The sequence below is a fragment of the Neoarius graeffei genome, chromosome 23, assembly GCF_027579695.1.
Source record: "Neoarius graeffei isolate fNeoGra1 chromosome 23, fNeoGra1.pri, whole genome shotgun sequence".
In the NCBI taxonomy this organism is placed as follows: Eukaryota; Metazoa; Chordata; class Actinopteri; order Siluriformes; family Ariidae; genus Neoarius; species Neoarius graeffei.
This window is the reverse complement of record NC_083591.1, coordinates 5,986,792-6,008,389: the sequence shown is the minus strand read 5'-3', so window position 1 is coordinate 6,008,389 and position 21,598 is coordinate 5,986,792. Positions and strand designations below refer to the sequence as shown.

The window sequence follows — 21,598 nt, the reverse complement described above, 5'->3', positions numbered from 1 at the left end:
AGCGTGAACGTGCCATTGGCATGCTGAATACGGGAACATCCGTCACTGACGTTGCGAGGGTTATGGGATGCAGTCGACAGACCATCCATAATCTCCAGACACGTCTCCATCAAACTGGCACCACAGGAACCACTGGAACCCTCCACAGAACTTGCAGGAGCTTGGTGCCATGTTGGTACAAATATGGCAGCGCATTCCCCAAGCTGTGTTCAGACGCATCATCCAATCCATGAGGAGACGTTGTATCGCAGTTGTGAACGCCCATGGAGGACACACCCGATATTGACATGATTTCATTAAGTTGTGACTCACAGTTTTTGATCATGGACATTGTCGTCGCATTTCCGGTGGAACCGATTCCATGACAAACATGATCTGTATGCTATAGCATCTTTAATGACAAGATAATTGAATACAATCGTTATTTCAAACCTATTTTCCAAAATGTTCAAATTATTGACTTTGAAACGAGTGTAAAGTTTTTATTTTTGTTGAGTATAGTTCGTCTATGTGATAATACTATTGAACCTGCTACGACATGACGAACATTTGATTCATCAGGCGACAATTCGAAATTTATGACGTCACAGAATCTGCCACAATACTCTGAGTCAGATTCTTAAAGGTGACATGGTCTGGTCAAAACACCACAGCTCGCTTCTCATCCTGTCTCAACAGCCCTGATTTATCTAAAAAACAGCTGATTTGAGGAACAGCCTGTTCCTTTTAAGGAGAACTGAAGTCATTTTTAAACTTGCTTTATTTCTTAATTAACATGTTATTCGTTAACACGTTTTCGGTTTTATTAACCTTATATCGTGACTCGTATTGGCATATTATATTACACTTTTCGTTTTTTAGCCGTGTTGAATACAGTTCGTATGGTCCATGGCAGGCGTCGCTTATCCGCGTGATCTTCACGAGACTTGTGCGAGACTTCAGACGTGAAGTGTCAGCGCCGCCATTTTGAAAACTCTTTACACAGCGGCCAGATCGCCATATCGTTCCAATTTAGATTAATTTCGAGATTTGCCAGCTTCGTCAGTGATGGAGATTATTCCATACGACTTCAAACCAACATGGAGTAGAGAAGAGTTGGAAAGACGACAGGATAAGGACTAGTCCGCAAGGCCGGATTAACTATATGGGCCTGCGGCACAGTGCCCAGGGGCACTAACCACTCACAGCCAGTGGGGGGGGCACCACATGACAGAAACTTTAAAAATATTTTTCATGAATGTTTGTACACTTAAAATGGTTATACACTTGACATTGTTAAATAGTCATATATAATTCATTATAAACACTAATTTCATAAGAACAACAATAATAATCATAATTCTGAGCAAGAGTGGCCTATGTGACCATTAACCCCCTTTCCTCAACCTGTCAGTTGAGCCAGTCCACCTACGGTGAAATGTATCAATTTTTTAAAACCGCGGTAGAAATGAAAAATGGACAGACATCAATTGAGTGGTTGTGCGAAGAGAAAATTAAAAAAAGAGAAAGACTCCAGGTGTGTAGCTGCAATTAAAAATGTTCCAGTGTTAGATCGTTTTTTTTTATAAAAACATCGACAACTGCTGTCACTACCAGCGCTGAAGCCGAAGCTAGTGAAATCAGCGATGCTAGTGAGGGAGATGGCCCTGCTAGCACTAGCCGGGGAGATGCTACAACCACAGCCAGTGCTAGCCGAGGAGTCGGCGACTGAATATGCCATACTGGATGTTATTTGAATTTATATTTCGAATTGAGACATTTGAATATGTTGCCTAGATCGATGCTATTTTAATTGATACACATTTTGAATTGACACACTTGAATATGCTGTATTGTATATAGATGGATGCTGTTTAAATTGCTGATGCTGTTTGAATTGATACACATTTTGAATTGAGACATTTGAATATGGATAGAATAGAGTATGGATGCTTTGAAGGTTTTTATTGAGACATACAAATATATGCTGCTCATTTTTGAATAAGTCATTTCAATATGCCTACATGCATATCGTTGGTTGTTTTCAGTGAATTTGATGGGCTGATGTCGCCTACTTAATACATTTTCAATGAGGAAGAATGACCTTGTTTATGTGTACTATTGTTTATGTATATGCTACTATTTTTGACAGCAAAGGGCAAGGTTTGTGTGTGTACAGGAGGTTACTGAACGCGTGCGCGCAGGGGGGTGGTGGTGGGGCACCGCATTGGCTTAATACGGCACTGCTAGTCCGTCGCGCTGGTATTTACATCATTACTGTCGCACAATTAAAACGTGCCAGATCAGGCGGCTGGTGGATTTTCAAAATAATAAATACTGTACATGCATGTGTTTTTGTAATAAATATATATTATACTGAGCGCATTTCCCACATAATCCTCACTAAGGTTTCGGACAGCACTACAAAACGGCGTCCACACTATATAGTGAGTAGGGAGTGATTTCGGACACAGGGAAAACTTCCGGCTTGATTACATCAGCATTCGAAAGAGGGCGTGCGCGTCTTTTGACAACGTCGGCAGATGTTGGTCACTTTGATTTCCGCTGTATGTTTTACTTCCGTCCTACGATGTCTCGCACAGGTCTCGACGAATCTCATTTACGGTCGTTGCTTTGACATACGGACTGATGTATTACTGAGCATATTTCAAACACTCATAACTTGCTATAGCAGCGACAAAATAGCGATCAAAAATGCATTCTGATATTTAATAAAATGAGAAATAGAATTTTGATAATAAAAAAAATTTGCCTTCAGTTCTCCTTTAAAGGGGTACAAAATATAATATATACGGTTGCTGATGTGACAAAGTAACGTATTCTTAAGTATTCTATCAAATTTATGTACTAGAAAACAACGAAATATCTTGGTAATTGTAAATATAATACTTTATACGCTAAACCGCACAAGAGTCGCCATTTTTAAAAGACCGTGACGTCAGCGCTACCCACTGCACTAGCGGAACTCTCCGAAATGGAGGAGATAAGCATGTAATCATGGCGTCGGGCGCATCAAGTGAAAGCGACAGCTCTGTCGAATCATACCAAGAGATCCCGCAAGACACACTGCAAGCAGGCTATGGCTTAGAAGGGTACCAGTTTGAACCTAGGAGAGGTACTCTCGACTCCGGTGATGAAATAAGAGAAGAAAGCTCGGATGACGGCGAGGATGAGACTGATGCTGACCATGGGCATGGTGAGCGTGGGGCAGAGCGTCTGCGTGCAGGTGACACGGCGTGGTGCTCGTGCGGAAAATGTAATGTGGAGTTGCTCACGAGTCCAGCAGAATTTATTTGCTGCAATGAGATGGGCGCCACCCGTGGACTTGCGAAATTGTCGCAAGAGGCAGAAACAGGTATTTCACACGTGCTATTCCCAACCCCAATGAGCCAACACAACTGGGCACATACATACGTCATGAGCGTTACGCAGAGAAAATGAACGTGCATTCTGATTGGATAAAATTAATATCATGGCGGGCTGTTCAAACTGCGGAAATAGTTTGCTCGAGCTACTTTCAAAACACTATAACTTTCCAACCTTAGAACAAAAACCTTTTGTAAGTCTTGAATAAGGTTCGTTAATGTGTGTTTTATTGTTATATTTACTCTATATATTGCCCTCGGGTGGCACGGTGGTGTAGTGATTAGCGCTGTCGCCTCACAGCAAGAAGGTCCTGGGTTCGAGCCCCGGGGCCGGCGAGGGCCTTTCTGTGTGGAGTTTGCATGTTCTCCCCGTGTCCGCGTGGGTTTCCTCCGGGTGCTCCGGTTTCCCCCACAGTCCAAAGACATGCAGGTTAGGTTAACTGGTGACTCTAAATTGACCGTAGGTGTGAATGTGAGTGTGAATGGTTGTCTGTGTCTATGTGTCAGCCCTGTGATGACCTGGCGACTTGTCCAGGGTGTACCCCGCCTTTCGCCCGTAGTCAGCTGGGATAGGCTCCAGCTTGCCTGCGACCCTGTAGAAGGATAAAGCGGCTAGAGATAATGAATGAATGAATGAATGAATGAATGAATATATGCAATACGTTTTATCCATTTATCGTTACATGTAATGTCATGTACTCACCCAAAACAAGTTGGTTCCTGTTATCACTTCCTTTATAGCAGCTATAAACGGTCGTTCTCTCACCAGCCTCTGTTTTTCTCCTCTGTCTTGAAGTTAATAAGTTAAAAAAGAAGGAAAGAAAGAAAGATGCAGCTTGTCATGTTACTATGAAACTGGAAATCACAAAGCTGTCTGTACTGAAGACTTTCCTGTGAAGGAAAAGGGAAAAGAACTGCCTTACTGCCATCGCTGAGTCAATCCCCGGTGAGAAACAGTAGTTTGGGAGGTGTGTGTAAATCTGAGCTTTAGTTCATACACTGGATTCAGAATGGGATTTCTTTAAATCCTCTAAACCAGTTCATTAAACAGGAATTTAATTTAAAGGTGCATTTTACTACAGCTGCTGGGTTCAGAATAAATCTGAATGAATCATGGATTTTAAACCCACAGGCTTCTACCCCAGGCCTGTAGGCTTATGGTCATAAACTGTTGGGACCTTATCAAATAATGTTTTGTTTATCGTCCCCGGCTACGTACTTTATAACATTCTCTCCCAGACGCTGGCTGGGCTATATTCAATCCATTATTATCTCATTATCTCTAGCCGCTTTATCCTGTCCTACAGGGTCACAGGCAAGCTGGAGCCTATCCCAGCTGACTACGGGCGAAAGGCGGGGTACACCCTGGACAAGTCGCCAGGTCATCACAGGGCTGACACAGAGACACAGACAACCATTCACACTCACATTCACACCTACGCTCAATTTAGAGTCACCAGTTAACCTAACCTGCATGTCTTTGGACTGTGGGGGAAACCGGAGCACCCGGAGGAAACCCACGCGGACACGGGGAGAACATGCAAACTCCGCACAGAAAGGCCCTCGCCGGCCACGAGGCTCGAACCTGGACCTTCTTGCTGTGAGGCGACAGCGCTAACCACTACACCAGCTCAAATAAAATAAAATGCAAAATAATATAACATGCTTTTTAAATTTTATATCGAATAACAGTTATTACTATTCATGCAACAGTATATTGGCTAACGTTCTGCTTTATTTCACCGCTCGCCATCTTTTCATTCCTATATCACTGTAGTAGTTTGTTTTTTAATAATCTGTTGTGTTAATTGTACAATGAATTATATTTGACAGCAAAGAAAAAAGTTTTCCTTCTTTGGTCTGCATTTTCTATGCCTGTTTTTTTCAGGCTTAAAGATAAGTGCAGCCCTGTGATGACCTGGCGACTTGTCCAGGGTGTACCCCGCCTTTCGCCCGTAGTCAGCTGGGATAGGCTCCAGCTTGCCTGCGACCCTGTAGAACAGGATAAAGCGGCTACAGATGATGAGATGAGATGAGACTATTGAAAACCTCAGTCTCTAATGCTTCTACTGAAGAAAAAATCATAACAGAAAAAATCAGGCAACATTGGAGGCATGAACTACACACAGGTGATTGTAATAATCACAATAGTGAGACAAGAAGGTCCGGGTTCGAGCCCCATGGCCGGCGAGGACCTTTCTGTGCGGAGTTGCATGTTTTCCGCATGGGTTTCCTCCGGGTGCTCCGGTTTCCCCCACAGTCCAAAGACATGCAGGTTAGGTTAACTGGTGACTCTAAATTGAGCGTAGGTGTGAATGTGAGTGTGAATGGTTGTCTGTGTCTATGTGTCAGCCCTGTGATGACCTGGCGACTTGTCCAGGGTGTACCCCGCCTTTCGCCCGTAGTCAGCTGGGATAGGCTCCAGCTTGCCTGCGACCCTGTAGAACAGGATAAAGCGGGTACAGATAATGAGATGAGAAAAGGTTGAGTAAGATTTAATGAAACGGTTTTTCATCTATGGTTAGACAAAGAAGGACGGCTGCTGGTCAAATATTTGTTCTACAGGGTCGCAGGCGAGCTGTACTACGGGCGAAAGGCGGGGTACACCCTGGACAAGTCGCCAGGTCATCACAGGGCTGACACATAGACACATACCCCTTTTCCACCAAATCAGTTCCAGGGCTGGTTCGGGGCCAGTGCTGGTGCTGGTTCACAACTCGTTCAACTTGCGAGCCAGCTGAGAACCAGTTTGCTTTTCCACAGCTCGCGGTGCTAAGGGGAGCCACGTCATTACGTCGCTGTATACGTCAGTTACGTCGCTGTACACGTCAGTTACATCGCTACGTTTGCATAAACCTTGGCGCGAATATCGAAGCAAAAACAACACGGAAGAAACAACAACAATAATAATGGATGACTTCGCGTTTGGGGCGGCACGGTGGTGTAGTGGTTAGCGCTGTCGCCTCACAGCAAGAAGGTCCTGGGTTCGAGCCCCGTGGCCGGCGAGGGCCTTTCTGTGTGGAGTTTGCATGTTCTCCCCGTGTCCGCGTGGGTTTCCTCCGGGTGCTCCGGTTTCCCCCACAGTCCAAAGACATGCAGGTTAGGTTAACTGGTGACTCTAAATTGAGCGTAGGTGTGAATGTGAGGGTGAATGGTTGTCTGTGTCTATGTGTCAGCCCTGTGATGACCTGGCGACTTGTCCAGGGTGTACCCCGCCTTTCGCCCGTAGTCAGCTGGGATAGGCTCCAGCTTGCCTGCGACCCTGTAGAAGGATAAAGCGGCTAGAGATAATGAATGAATGAATGAATGAATGAATATATGCAATACGTTTTATCCATTTATCGTTACATGTAATGTCATGTACTCACCCAAAACAAGTTGGTTCCTGTTATCACTTCCTTTATAGCAGCTATAAACGGTCGTTCTCTCACCAGCCTCTGTTTTTCTCCTCTGTCTTGAAGTTAATAAGTTAAAAAAGAAGGAAAGAAAGAAAGATGCAGCTTGTCATGTTACTATGAAACTGGAAATCACAAAGCTGTCTGTACTGAAGACTTTCCTGTGAAGGAAAAGGGAAAAGAACTGCCTTACTGCCATCGCTGAGTCAATCCCCGGTGAGAAACAGTAGTTTGGGAGGTGTGTGTAAATCTGAGCTTTAGTTCATACACTGGATTCAGAATGGGATTTCTTTAAATCCTCTAAACCAGTTCATTAAACAGGAATTTAATTTAAAGGTGCATTTTACTACAGCTGCTGGGTTCAGAATAAATCTGAATGAATCATGGATTTTAAACCCACAGGCTTCTACCCCAGGCCTGAAGGCTTATGGTCATAAACTGTTGGGACCTTACCAAATAATGTTTTGTTTATCGTCCCCGGCTACGTACTTTATAACATTCTCTCCCAGACGCTGGCTGGGCTATATTCAATCCATTATTATCTCATTATCTCTAGCCGCTTTATCCTGTCCTACAGGGTCACAGGCAAGCTGGAGCCTATCCCAGCTGACTACGGGCGAAAGGCGGGGTACACCCTGGACAAGTCGCCAGGTCATCACAGGGCTGACACAGAGACACAGACAACCATTCACACTCACATTCACACCTACGCTCAATTTAGAGTCACCAGTTAACCTAACCTGCATGTCTTTGGACTGTGGGGGAAACCGGAGCACCCGGAGGAAACCCACGCGGACACGGGGAGAACATGCAAACTCCGCACAGAAAGGCCCTCGCCGGCCACGAGGCTCGAACCTGGACCTTCTTGCTGTGAGGCGACAGCGCTAACCACTACACCAGCTCAAATAAAATAAAATGCAAAATAATATAACATGCTTTTTAAATTTTATATCGAATAACAGTTATTACTATTCATGCAACAGTATATTGGCTAACGTTCTGCTTTATTTCACCGCTCGCCATCTTTTCATTCCTATATCACTGTAGTAGTTTGTTTTTTAATAATCTGTTGTGTTAATTGTACAATGAATTATATTTGACAGCAAAGAAAAAAGTTTTCCTTCTTTGGTCTGCATTTTCTATGCCTGTTTTTTTCAGGCTTAAAGATAAGTGCAGCCCTGTGATGACCTGGCGACTTGTCCAGGGTGTACCCCGCCTTTCGCCCGTAGTCAGCTGGGATAGGCTCCAGCTTGCCTGCGACCCTGTAGAACAGGATAAAGCGGCTACAGATGATGAGATGAGATGAGACTATTGAAAACCTCAGTCTCTAATGCTTCTACTGAAGAAAAAATCATAACAGAAAAAATCAGGCAACATTGGAGGCATGAACTACACACAGGTGATTGTAATAATCACAATAGTGAGACAAGAAGGTCCGGGTTCGAGCCCCATGGCCGGCGAGGACCTTTCTGTGCGGAGTTGCATGTTTTCCGCATGGGTTTCCTCCGGGTGCTCCGGTTTCCCCCACAGTCCAAAGACATGCAGGTTAGGTTAACTGGTGACTCTAAATTGACCGTAGGTGTGAATGTGAGTGTGAATGGTTGTCTGTGTCTATGTGTCAGCCCTGTGATGACCTGGCGACTTGTCCAGGGTGTACCCCGCCTTTCGCCCGTAGTCAGCTGGGATAGGCTCCAGCTTGCCTGCGACCCTGTAGAACAGGATAAAGCGGCTACAGATAATGAGATGAGATGAGATGAGATGAGACTTCGCATTTGTACAGCTGCTGCTTCTCGTCGCTTAAGGCAGCTGGGCCATAGAAGGTTCACGCTGCATGCTGCACGCTACACGCGTGTAAAGAAAAGTGGACAAACGTAGCATGACTTGCTCTGGGCCATAGAACGGCGTTCACGTTGCACGCTGCACACTTCACGCGTGAAGCGAGAAATGAACATGCACACTTTTTTCTAGGCGTGAAGATGGAAATTCCAGTCAATGCATGCGGTCACCGCCGCGCCAGCCAATCAGAACGGGTCTAGGGAGATAACTCTATGCTTTCAGGGGAAAACTTCAGAAAAAATATAATTGAATGGTATAATTGAAAAATAGTTCTTCATCGGGATTGTCAAGCAGATTATAGAATGTTCGGTGAAATTCACCACGGGTTTCTCTCAGAAGGAAGTGTTCTCGGCTCCAAATTCTGTTCCTTTTTCTCTTCCTCTGTCTCAGTAAAAGCAGAATGAGGCAATCGTCGTCATCCAAAGAGTCCATATTGTTGGTTACTCGGTCAAAGTAGAACAGACGCAACACGTGAACATCCAAGCATGAAGTTTAATGGCCCAGGGTCCGGTTCTTCACGTGAACGTGTAGCGTGCAGCATGCAGCGTGAACCTTCTATGGCCCAGCTGCCTTAAAATGGCGATCTTTCGCGGTCTTGTTATTGTTGTTGGTCTTAACAACTCCGCCCCCCCACTGACGTAAGCGGTTCTTTCCTCTGGCCCAGCAGAGAGTTGGTGCTAGCCTGGAACCGTTTTTTCTGGCCCCAGAGCCAGTTCTTTATCAGTGGAAACAGAAAACCCGGTTCCAAACTAAGCACTGGCCCCGAACCAGCCCTGGAACTGCTTTGGTGGAAAAGGGGCAACAGACAACCATTCACACTCACATTCACACCTACGGTCAATTTAGAGTCACCAGTTAACCTAACCTGCATGTCTTTGGACTGTGGGGGAAACCGGAGCACCCGGAGAACATGCAAACTCCGCACAGAAAGGTCCTCAACCCAGAACCTTCTTGCTGTGAGGTGACAGTGCTAACCACACACACACACACACACGTCTGTACACAGTGCAGAACCCTCACTACCTGCAGCTGAATCAATCAGGAACCGACTACGTGTTTCAAAGAATCGACTCTCTAGATCAGCCCGACCGCGTACATCAGTAAAACCTCACGCGCTCCGTGAACTGTAAGACCAACCGGAAGCTGAAGAGCGTTGCGGGACTGATGCGCTGCGCCTTCATCCAGCTGCAGCGTCCCGAAGCGCAGCGCGATGGCGGAGATGCGGCTTCACCGGTTCACGGCACCGAGCTGCTTCGGTTTATTTATTCTCCCTCGGAACGAATCTTCTGACGCGGCGCGCGCACGAAACCAGTGACCGTTAAATTTCAAATTCTGGACCATTAGCTCAGGCTAGCGGTCTGTCAGTAACTAACTAACCTCTGCTTTATTATTATTATTATTATTCTGAGGAGAAAATTAACATGTCAAGATTGAACATGTTCTTAAAATTAGAAAAGGACTCTTTGGGGAGTTATTTATGCTGATAGGTTTTATTTGTGTGGAGAAAAAAACGGTTAAATGTAAGCTTTTGGTAGTAAAAAAAAAAAAAAGCGCTCGTGCTCAGTATTCAGCCTTGTGGTGATGCTAAATAACCTTCAGGTTCCCGGCAGTGACGGCTAACAGCTAACAGCTCCGGGGCTGTTTCGATATTTCACGTCGAAATTTGGGTTTATTTTTGATTTAACGGAGGGATGAGAGAGGAAATACAGAAGGAAAGGACGAATTACAGGGACGTGTTAGCCTGCGGTTGGACGCGTTTGACTTGCAGCAGCTTCAGGTGTCGAGGTTTTGACAGTTAGTCAGTCAGTCAGTCAGTTACCCAGTTTTCTGGCGTCCTTGCTTGAAAACAAAACAAAAAACATGGCCTCTGGAGCTACCAGCCTCGTCTCTTCTATCGCCAGCAAAACCAAAACGAAGAAAAAACACTTCATGCCGCAGAAGAAGAAGCTTTTCCGCTCCAGCGACCCTCTGCTCAGTGTGCTGATGTGGGGAGTCAATCACTCGGTAAGCCTGAACCCTCAAACCTGTCGACTAATCCCACATTCATCCCTAAAGCCTGTGTCAGGGCATCATTTATAGCTCTGTGGTGCTCTCGACTTCTAGGAGTCACCTGGGATTTAGTCCATGTCAGCCCTGACAGGATAATAAAGTACGGGGTCAGTTTTCCTGTTCTTGGCTGCAGAACCCAGTGTGGTCTTTTTTCTCCTGTTGCTGAGATGCTTTTCTGCTCACCACGGTTGTAAAGAGTCCTCATCTCATCTCATTCTCTCTAGCCGCTTTATCCTGTTCTACAGGGTCGCAGGCAAGCTGGAGCCTATCCCAGCTGACTACGGGCGAAAGGCGGGGTACACCCTGGACAAGTCGCCAGGTCATCACAGGGCTGACACATAGACTACGTTCAGACTGCACCCTGAAACGATCCATATCCGATTTTTTTGCCCATATGCGACCTGTATCCGATTTGTTATTGACAATCTGAACGACACAGATCCGATTTTTTTTTTACATGCGACCCAGGCCGCTTGGATATGTGGTCCTAATTCCGATGCATATCCGATATTTTCACATGCGACTGCAGTCTGACCGGACAGGTCGCATTCATGCGACCTACACGTCATCAACAAGAGACAAACGTCACTATTCTGCGTTGGCTAATCCCGCTTCTTTGGTGGAAAACAACAACATTTGTACAGTTTTCAGAATTTAAATAGACTTTTATAGAATTGATCAAGCTAATGGTGGATTTGGTAGGGACCTGGATGTTAAATCATCCTGTATTACAAGATTATAAGATAGTTCTGGAAATTTCCAGTAATTTGACACCTTCGGTCTCATTAGTCTGCTGCCCACATTAATCAGATTATTGTGTGAGTTCCGCCGCCGCCACAAAAACCACATCGCCAGGTCTCGCCTCATCTCCATGCTTTACTTGCAAACTTGAAGAGTGCGCTTTTTTTTTTGTTTACGTAGTACGTAGATGTGCTTATTACGTGTCAATTCGCGCATGCGGGACACTTTTGGGTCATTTTCCGTTCATATTGGAGATCGCATACAAGTCTCATATAATTGGTAATGTGAACGGCCTAACAAAAAAATCGGATTTCACAACAAATCGGATATGGGTTGTTTCAGGTTGCAGTCTGAACGTAGTGATAGACACAGACAACCATTCACACTCACATTCACACCTACGGTCAATTTAGAGTCACCAGTTAACCTAACCTGCATGTCTTTGGACTGTGGGGGAAACCGGAGCACCCGGAGGAAACCCATGCGGACACGGGGAGAACATGCAAACTCCGCACAGAAAGGCCCTCGCTGGCCACAGGGCTCGACCCCGGACCTTCTTGCTGTGAGGCGACAGCGCTAACCACTACACCACCGTGCCGCCTGTAAAGAGTCCTTCCTGACCAAAAAAAACCCCCTTCAAACTAATCTGTCCCCCTGGCCCCCCACCGGGGCCCCACCCCCTCCACCACCTTTTATTTTTGAAAAGTGGAGAACCCTGTGGTTGTGTGTGAAAACCCCAGGAGATCCGCAGTTTCTGAAATATTCAAACCTCATACTCCTCTGGCTCAAACCCACACTCATGCCACAGTAAAAGAAAGTCACACTTCACTGTGAGGTCAGAATTTTTCCCATTCTGATGTTTGAACTGAACATTGATTGATTGATTTTGTATCTGCATGATTTGATGCATTTGGCTGCTTTCAAGGGATTGGCTGATTCGATAACGGCGTAAAGCAGCAGGTGGATGGATGGATGGATGGATGGATGGATGGGTGTTCCTAATAAAGGGGCCAGTGAGAGTATTTTGACCTGAGATAAATGTCATCAGATAGAGCTCGAAAATACCTTTCCATTGATATATGTATGGTTACTGTATGTGGTATAGAAAAAAAAAGTGACGGCAAACCGAACTTCGTTAAAGATTTTAATGTTGACATTTACATAGAAACGAAGAAAAATCTGTGACCGTTGTTTTCCGTTCAAAGCGTGAAAATTATCATCACTTTCTTCAAAGCTGAGTCAACTTCACAAAATTTTCAAATGCTCAAAATTTCAAGTGCTTTCAAATAACGTGAACATCGCCTGCCTTTATTAGCATGGTGATTAATTTAAACTACAAAATACAGGTTTGTACAACAAAGCCGTTTAAAAAAATTAAATGACTTTGCAAAGCCAGTTTTATTTTCAAGGTACAACTTGTGATAATTCGCATCAAAAGTTTTCACCACGACCCCATCTAATGGAGTAGCCTATTTTCAGCCATGCAAAAACACCTTTCTGATCATCAAATCGTATTAAATGGGAACTGAAGTCATTTTTAAACTTGCTTTATTTCTTAATTAAGGTGTTATTCAATTACATTTTCAGTTTTAGTAACCTTATATCGTGACTTGTATTGGCAGCTGCTTGCAATTAAATATGATACTTATCGGCCTATTCGGTTTTTATCCATGTTGAATTTAGTTCGTTTGGTCCACGGCAGGCGTCGCTTATCCATGCGATCTTCACGAGACTTGTGCGAGACTTCGAAATGTGAAGTGTCAGTGCCGCCATTTTGAAAACTGTTTTCCAAACGAAATATTGCACAAAAACGAGTTTAAATGACGATTACTGCCTACTTTTTTCAAACTTTCCTGATCGCTATCAAAACAAACAAAACTTCTGGCTTGATCACGTCAGCATTCGAAAGAGGGCGCGTGCGTCTTTTGACAACGTTGGTCACTTTGATTTCCGCTGTACGTTTTATTTCCATCCTACGATGTCTCGCACAGGTCTCAACGAATCTCGTTTATGGCCGTTGCCTTGACATACGGACTGATATATTACATAGCATATTTCAAACACTCATACCGTAACTTGCTATAGCGGCGACAAAATAGCGATCAAAAATGCATTCCGATATTTAATAAAATGAGAAATAGAATTTTGATCATACAAAATTTGCCTTCAGTTCTCCTTTAAAGTTTTAGCAAATTACAGCTAAGGAATGGTATTAATCATCATCTTAGTTTAAATTGTAGGCTTTCATCTGCGAAGTGGTGTATCAGCGATTAAATCAAGGTGAAAATTTCACCAGCAAAAAAACCCTACACTTTATTAACTGAACTGAAAAAAAAATTAAAATGTACTAAAAGAGAACCTGTTCTTCTTGGATAATGAGCAGAAAAGCTGCGCAAACTGTGACAAACAGCATGGTTGGCCAGCCAATGCAGCCCGCTATCCACACATCGCAGCGTACCTGTATTATGGGTTGTGCTGTTGTAGGAAAATAATCCACAACTCCACATTGGATTATATTTCAGTGACAATATTTCCAAATCTTGAGATTGCGGTCTTTTTGGAATACCGACTGGAAAAAAAAAAATTTCCAGAAAGTGTTTCGAATAAAAAAAGCGCGTATGAATTCTCATTTTGAAAGCCATGTGAACTTAACTACTCAATAAACTTTGATATTCAACACACACGATATACAGTATTTCTGTCTGTTCTGATAACGACGTTTAAGCCGACTCAAATCTGACTATCTACATCAGAGCTACTCATAAACAATAGCATGGCAACAATCACTGTTAATGCTAACCGTGCTGAGACGGATTGGTGAGAGGATGACTTCTTGTTTCTAGTCTGTAGTTTGTTTGTTTTTTCCAAGTGCCATTTATGTATATCAGGGTTGGGCAATTATTTTTTCCATGGGGCCACACGAGAAACAGAAAATTTTGTGGAGGGCCGGACCAAAAGGCTGAACTAAATTCTGCACAATATTAATTATATTTCTTTATATAAAGCAGTAAATAACATTGTTTTTACAAGCTGCTAAGACTGGTAAGAGTATGGAAAAAACGAGGTTGCCTTACAAAAAATGTCATTTATTCAATCAAATTTCCCAAAACAATGGTTAACAAAATGTGAACGTTTGTACCATTTTTTTTTTCAGTCACATTCACCCCAAAACACAATAAAGACATCACAATATTGTCTTTCTACTCCAAATATCAAGCAAGATACATCATATTATAATAATGATGCCCACATTTGTAGTTTAAATCACCTCATTTGGTGTTTTTCAGTTTTTCGGATCTGCTCTCCGCAAACTAAACACACGGCTTTATCTCTGACTTCAGTAAATAAATACTTAGCAGTCCATGTTTTGTTGAAAGCCCTGCATTCGGCATCTACCTTTCTTCTTTTTGTGGACATTTTGGGGGCTAAAGTCTTCTTGTGACCTGCTCGCAACAACGTCGATTCGGTGTAGGTATCAGATCTAAAGATCGGCTCGGGCTCCGGCGCCTGCTGGTGACGTCACACTATGTGATTGGCTGGACCGTTTGAAGGATGACGTACAAGTTTGTGGTTGGTCTGGACAAATTACGGAAGTAGTTAGCGCGGGATTAGGTTTCGTGGGATTTCATGTCATGTTCATGTCGCGCGCATTGCGTTTTTGTTGAACACAACTTCAAAATAAAAGCAATGCACATTCAGTCCATGCATGAGGTAAAATTAGAAAATACGTTTATTTTGTAATTTCTAATTAACCTTAGGCGGGCCGGTCAGAATGAACCAAAGGGCCGGATGCGGCCTGCGGGCCGTAAAATGCCCAGGTCTGATGTATATCGTATAAAAAGTAACATGCAATAGCCTATGCCTTTTGTGAAATCCTTGAAAATCAGATTGTGGTGCTTGTGTAACATCTGTAAGACATGTTATTTTGTTATACTGCAGCACGGTTGATTTCTTCAAGCTGTGTGGATTAGTTCTGCCTGCAACATTAACGACAGGTTTATATTAATGCGCTCGTTCTAATATATTGTTTCTTTATGGCTCATAAACAGGGACTCATACAGCAGACATTAAATTGATTTTCAAGAAGTGCTGTTAAACGAAGTAAAAAGGAAAATGTTTGATGTGTTGACTTTTTTTTTTATTAGGAAACCTTTATTGTCATAATGTTCATGGAAGAAGTTGGAACTTTGCTTTGCAAAGTTTCCCAATATAGAAAGGTTTTCGGTAAAGTAACAGGCGGTTTTAGAGAGAGAGAGCGTTTATAACGACTTCACGTCGTGCTGCCTTAACCACCCTCATTACTCCATCTCTACATGCCGCAAGAGGTCAAATATCCTGGAATCTCTTTGGACAGATGTGCTGGGCCTTGCATCTGTATGTACATGAGATCTGGACACTCCAAGGACTGTAAGAAAAGATCATTCTAGCATCGCACAGTGGTGCCTTGTCTGCTTTTTATTAAGGAGAGGAATATTTCCCAGGTATCCAGCAAGCTGATAATTGGGCTCCGGGGACTCCGTCTGAGAGCATAGTGGTGCTAAGACCAAGATGAAATGCTTTTCAGGATGCTCGGTAGCCAGCCAGTATTATGAGGCCTGTGCAGACGTGCGAAGAAGCTGCATGTGTTGCATTCTGTTTCTTTTACCCGAGCTGTGAAGCTTTTCACAAACGTTCTGAGGTTTTATCGAGAATGTCACTGGTGACAATGTTTGTGGGATTTTGCATAAAGTGCAGATCAAACTCAGTGATGAAACAACTCCCTAATGGTTCAGAAGTGTCATTAAAAATCACAATATGGCTTTTTTTCTCATATAAAAAAAAATCGACAGGGAGAAAAAGAACAAGTGCTCTTACTGCCTCTCGTGTAATAAAGTTAAGCAGTTTATAACCTTAATGGTTCTCGAAAATTGCATTTCTACCCACTTTAAAATGGATATGGATGCAGATATAGAGTACAGAAAAATTAAACGTGAGAAATGATATTAGCTAGATAAACATGATCACGACAGACACTCCTTACGATTTCGGACAGAGGATAGTGCTCTGACACGCATAAACGTTTAATATGTCTTCTCGAATTTCATTTATACCACAGTGATGATGAATTCTTGCATCCGATTGGTTTTATAATTCATATAATGTCCTGTACTTGTACCGGGGATGTTCCACAACGTTAAATGTTAATAGAAATTGTTAAAAAGTATGACGTTTTATTCGTTAATAAATTAAAAATTGATATCGTTGACTCCAGGTGAGTTATTCTTTACTCTGTTGTTTAGAGCTCGTTTAGAGCTCATTAAGAGCTCGGCTATGTTAAATGATTAAGCCGTGTTAGGATACAACCCCGATTCCAAAAAAGTTGGGACAAAGTACAAATTGTAAATAAAAACGGAATGCAATAACTTACAAATCTCAAACTGATATTGTATTCACAATAGAACATAAGGGGTGTTCACACGGCAACTTTTACTCCGGTGTAGCACCGGGGCTGCCCCGGTAGAGCGTTCACACGGTACAAAGTTATACCGGTGTAGCCCCTGAAAGCTGCTTAAACCGGTGCAAATCTAACCCTGCTCGGGAGGTGGTTTAAGAAATTTACTCCGGAGTAAATGCTAGTTTGCGGGGCAGCACCGATATAAAATGGGACGTCTGAACGCTACAGGGGTAGACTTGCTACGCGTGAGGAGAGTTGATTACATACGGGCATTGCATAATTTGCATCCTGGTATATTGCGCTTCCAAAATGGTGAATATCAACAACAACAGAACTGCGTGTCTTCCAGTGTTGCCAGATTGGGAGGTTTTAAGTGCATTTTGGCGGATTTGAACATATTTTGGGCTGGAAAACGTCAGCAGTATCTGGCAACACTGGTGTCTTCATCCACGTTGTTTTCCCGGCGCTTGGTGATGCCATGACAACCGGGAAAAGGAAGTACATTTTCACACATGCGCATATTTCATTTCCGCATGATTACTATCGTATAGTAATAATCTTTCATTCCTCATGTTACTACTGTGTTTCTTTTTCTTTTATCCCTGTCTTCCTGTCCTGTTCCCCCTCTGTAAGGACAGGTTGATGGTCAGTTTCACTGGTAACAGTGACAATAAAGGGTTCATTCGTATAGCACGGTCGCAAAAACTGCCGTGTGACCGCAAGTGGGGCTGCACCAGTGCTAACACGCTTCTCTCTAGTAAGCAGGGTTGTGACGTGTGAACGCTCCACAAAATTTACACCGGTGTAAGATATATCGCAACAAAATACACCTGTGCCGCATCGATGCAAATATTTGCCGTGTGAAAACCCCTATAGACAACATATCAAATGTCGAAAGTGAGACATTTTGAAATTTCATGCCAAATATTGGCTCATTTGAAATTTCATGACAGCAACACATCTCAAAAAAGTTGGGACAGGGGCAATAAGAGGCTGGAAAAGTTAAAGGTACAAAAAAGGAACAGCTGGAGGACCAAATTGCAACTCATTAGGTCAATTGGCAATAGGTCATTAACATGACTGGGTATAAAAAGAGCATCTTGGAGTGGCAGCGGCTCTCAGAAGTAAAGATGGGAAGAGGATCACCAATCCCCCTAATTCTGTGCCGACAAATAGTGGAGCAATATCAGAAAGGAGTTCGACAGTGTAAAATTGCAAAGAGTTTGAACATATAATCATCTACAGTGCATAATATCATCAAAAGATTCAGAGAATCTGGAAGAATCTCTGTGTGTAAGGATCAAGGCTGGAAAACCATACTGGGTGCCCGTGATCTTCGGGCCCTTAGACGGCACTGCATCACATACAGGCATGCTTCTGTATTGGAAATCACAAAATGGGCTCAGGAATATTTCCAGAGAACATTATCTGTGAACACAATTCACCGTGCCATCCGCCGTTGCCAGCTAAAACTCTATAGTTCAAAGGAGAAGCCGTATCTAAACGTGATCCAGAAGCGCAGACGTCTTCTCTGGGCCAAGGCTCATTTAAAATGGACTGTGGCAAAGTGGAAAACTGTTCTGTGGTCAGACGAATCAAAATTTGAAGTTCTTTATGGAAATCAGGGACGCAGTGTCATTCGGACTAAAGAGGAGAAGGACGACCCGAGTTGTTATCAGCGCTCAGTTCAGAAGCCTGCATCTCTGATGGTATGGGGTTGCATTAGTGCGTGTGGCATGGGCAGCTTACACATCTGGAAAGACACCATCAATGCTGAAAGGTATATCCAGGTTCTAGAGCAACATATGCTCCCATCCAGACGACATCTCTTTCAGGGAAGACCTTGCATTTTCCAACATGACAATGCCAAACCACATACTGCATCAATTACAGCATCATGGCTGCGTAGAAGAAGGGTCCGGGTACTGAACTGGCCAGCCTGCAGTCCAGATCTTTCACCCATAGAAAACATTTGGCGCATCATAAAACGGAAGATACGACAAAAAAGACCTAAGACAGTTGAGCAACTAGAACCCTACGTTAGACAAGAAATGGGTTAACATTCCTATCCCTAAACTTGAGCAACTTGTCTCCTCAGTCCCCAGACGTTTACAGACTGTTGTAAAGAGAAAAGGGGATGTCTCACAGTGGTAAACATGGCCTTGTCCCAACTTTTTTGAGATGTGTTGTTGTCATGAAATTTAAAATCACCTAATTTTTCTCTTTAAATGATACATTTTCTCAGTTTAAACATTTGATATGTCATCTATGTTCTATTCTGAATAAAATGTGGAATTTTGAAACTTCCACATCATTGCATTCTGTTTTTATTTACAATTTGTACTTTGTCCCAACTTTTTTGGAATCGGGGTTGTAATATCAGAACAAGTAAGTATTTCTACTCACCTGTCAATCAACTTCCTAGTCTGTTCAGAAAGTTCTCTTCTTCTGTTAGTGTTCAGGTGTTGAAGGCCAGGCAGCACGAAAAACACTGACTGTACCTTTAATGTGTCATATCTAATTGTGGTCTTGATTACTTAATAGCAACAGCACCAACAACAAAAAAAAATCAGTGTGTTATCCTGAGCGAGAAAACATAATTATTAAATGCTTGTAGATTTTTTTTTAATATTGTTTTCAAGCAATCAAAATCAATCTAATGTAAAAATCAATCTAACACACACCTCATTTAGCTGGCTTATCTAAAAAAAATCGATATTGAAAATTAATCAAATAGCAATTAGTGGTCTAGTTCTCCGCAGCACTAATTTCCCTGTCAGTGACTGAGTGGAAAAGTGATGGTTCAATCTAGCATCGTTCTTGTACTCTCTGAGTTACTCTTCCATAAGGACCATAGACCATTTTATTCTTTTAAAGTCTTGAACGCAATAACAAAAACCGATCCGTCTTTATAAATGTACAGTTTCTGAAATGTTTTTCAGTAAGTGTAAATTTGTCCGATCAGATCAGTGAAACCATTTCTTTGGGTTTGATTTATTTCAGATAAGAAGAACATCTCATTAGCCACATGTAATTTCGTGAGTAGTTTTCAAGAGTGCAACCTTATTATTTGACTCCAGCTCTAAAGAAGGTGCCGTGAATGTGCTAAGATGATTATTTAATTGGAAAATGCACCAACACCAGTTGTTAAGCGATGACGCATAGACATGGCCCTTTGTAGGCTATTTGTGAATGTAGATTTCTCTGGGGTGAATTCGTGGACCTTTCACTGTTGCACGTAGGACAGGATTTATTGGTCAAGTCGTGTTATTAAAGCACTGACCATACTCATGGTACTCTCTGAAAATAACAAATCGTATTGTTGTAGCGTAGTTTACATACAAACTGCCAAACTAACTAATGACCTAACAGCCATCCAGTTCGGTGATCTTTTGGAGCAAAAATGTCATTAGATTAGCAGCTACTGGATAGATTTGCTTCACCTGTTTTCTGATTATTATCCCTTTCTGTTTCTGATTGGCCAATGAAATGATGACTGGCTGTTTGAAACATGCCTCAGCCATCCTAAGTAATGCGACTCGTTCAGATCTGATCAAGTTTCTTACGCTACGTTCACACTGCAAGGCTTAATGCTCAATTCCGATTTTTTTGTGAAATCCGATTTTTTTGTGAGGTCGTTCACATTAACAAATATATGCGACTTGTATGTGATCCTCAGTATGAACGAAAAGCGACCTAAAAGTGTTCCGCATGCGCACTGCAGGATACGACGACGTCACACGCAGTGAGCATGGCCAGTGTTTACGGAAGTAAAACCGCCCGGTTGCGGTATGACTCATCCAATCTAGCTTGAATAGCTGCATCCCCCCAAATGGAAATCAGCTCCCTAACCTCTGCGTCCTTCCATTGAGAAGATTCAGAACCTTCACAGCCCGAAGCGTCCCTCGCATTGATGTCATGCGCAGGGGCGCAGATACGTTTTTTGAACTGGGGGGGACAAAAAACTGGGGGGGGGGACAAAGCTGCCAGCAAACCAACCCCAACCCCGATATGCCTGTCAAACTTGTTGTTAGTAACCATAGCAACCAAGCTCGAGCTCGCAACCTGTGCGGTCTGCGCAGCTCAACCAACCGAATATCAGTCTTTGTTTTGTTTTATGTGAGTTGTTGCAACTATGTATATACTGCCGTGCACCTCAATAAACCGAATGGTAATTAGTCTTTTGATTTTTCCGTGAGGTTTGCCTTATGCAAAGAAAGACAGCATAGACGTTTTTTCCTCCCTATAAGTAGGGGGGACCGAGCGAGGTAAATTTAAATATGACTCGTCCCACCCTCTATCTGCGCCCGTGATTATGCGCCATGTTGTTGTAACTTTTTTGAGAGACCCGCCGCCTACTTCAGCGCAGAATAGTGACGTTTGTGGCTTGTTGATGACGTGTAAGTCGGATGAATGCGACCTGGCGGTTCAGACTGAAGTCACATATGAAAAGAGCGGATAGGGATCGGAATTAGCACCACATATCCAAACGGCCTGGGTCGGATTTGAAAAAATCGGATCTGTGTCGTTCATATTGTCAATAAAAGATCGGATACAGGTCATATATGGGCGAAAAGATCGGATTTGAGTCACTTCAGCCTGCAGTGTGAACGTAGCCTTAGTCCAGTGTTTCTCCGTGTCTCGGCGCAGGGGCACAACCACACTGAAAACCATTAGGTGTTTTTAATCCGCTACTGTAGTATTAGTAAGTACATCACATTGCTACTTCAGGTGATTTATCGTACGTAAGATCTAGCGCACGCTCATAAGAGCACCAA

General features: G+C 43.1%; 1 protein-coding gene across 2 annotated transcripts in view; it reads left to right on the top strand.

The window, feature by feature from the left end:
• The first annotated feature begins 9,840 nt into the window (after window positions 1–9,840).
• The window catches only part of pip4k2ab (phosphatidylinositol-5-phosphate 4-kinase, type II, alpha b), a 48,192-nt gene continuing 36,434 nt past the window's right edge, over window positions 9,841–21,598 (top strand). For both annotated transcript variants that reach the window (XM_060905234.1, XM_060905233.1), the window contains exon 1: window positions 9,841–10,600. In XM_060905234.1, coding sequence (XP_060761217.1) covers window positions 10,457–10,600 — 144 coding nt within the window. In that variant the 5' untranslated portion in view covers window positions 9,841–10,456. The remainder of the gene's footprint in view (window positions 10,601–21,598) is intronic.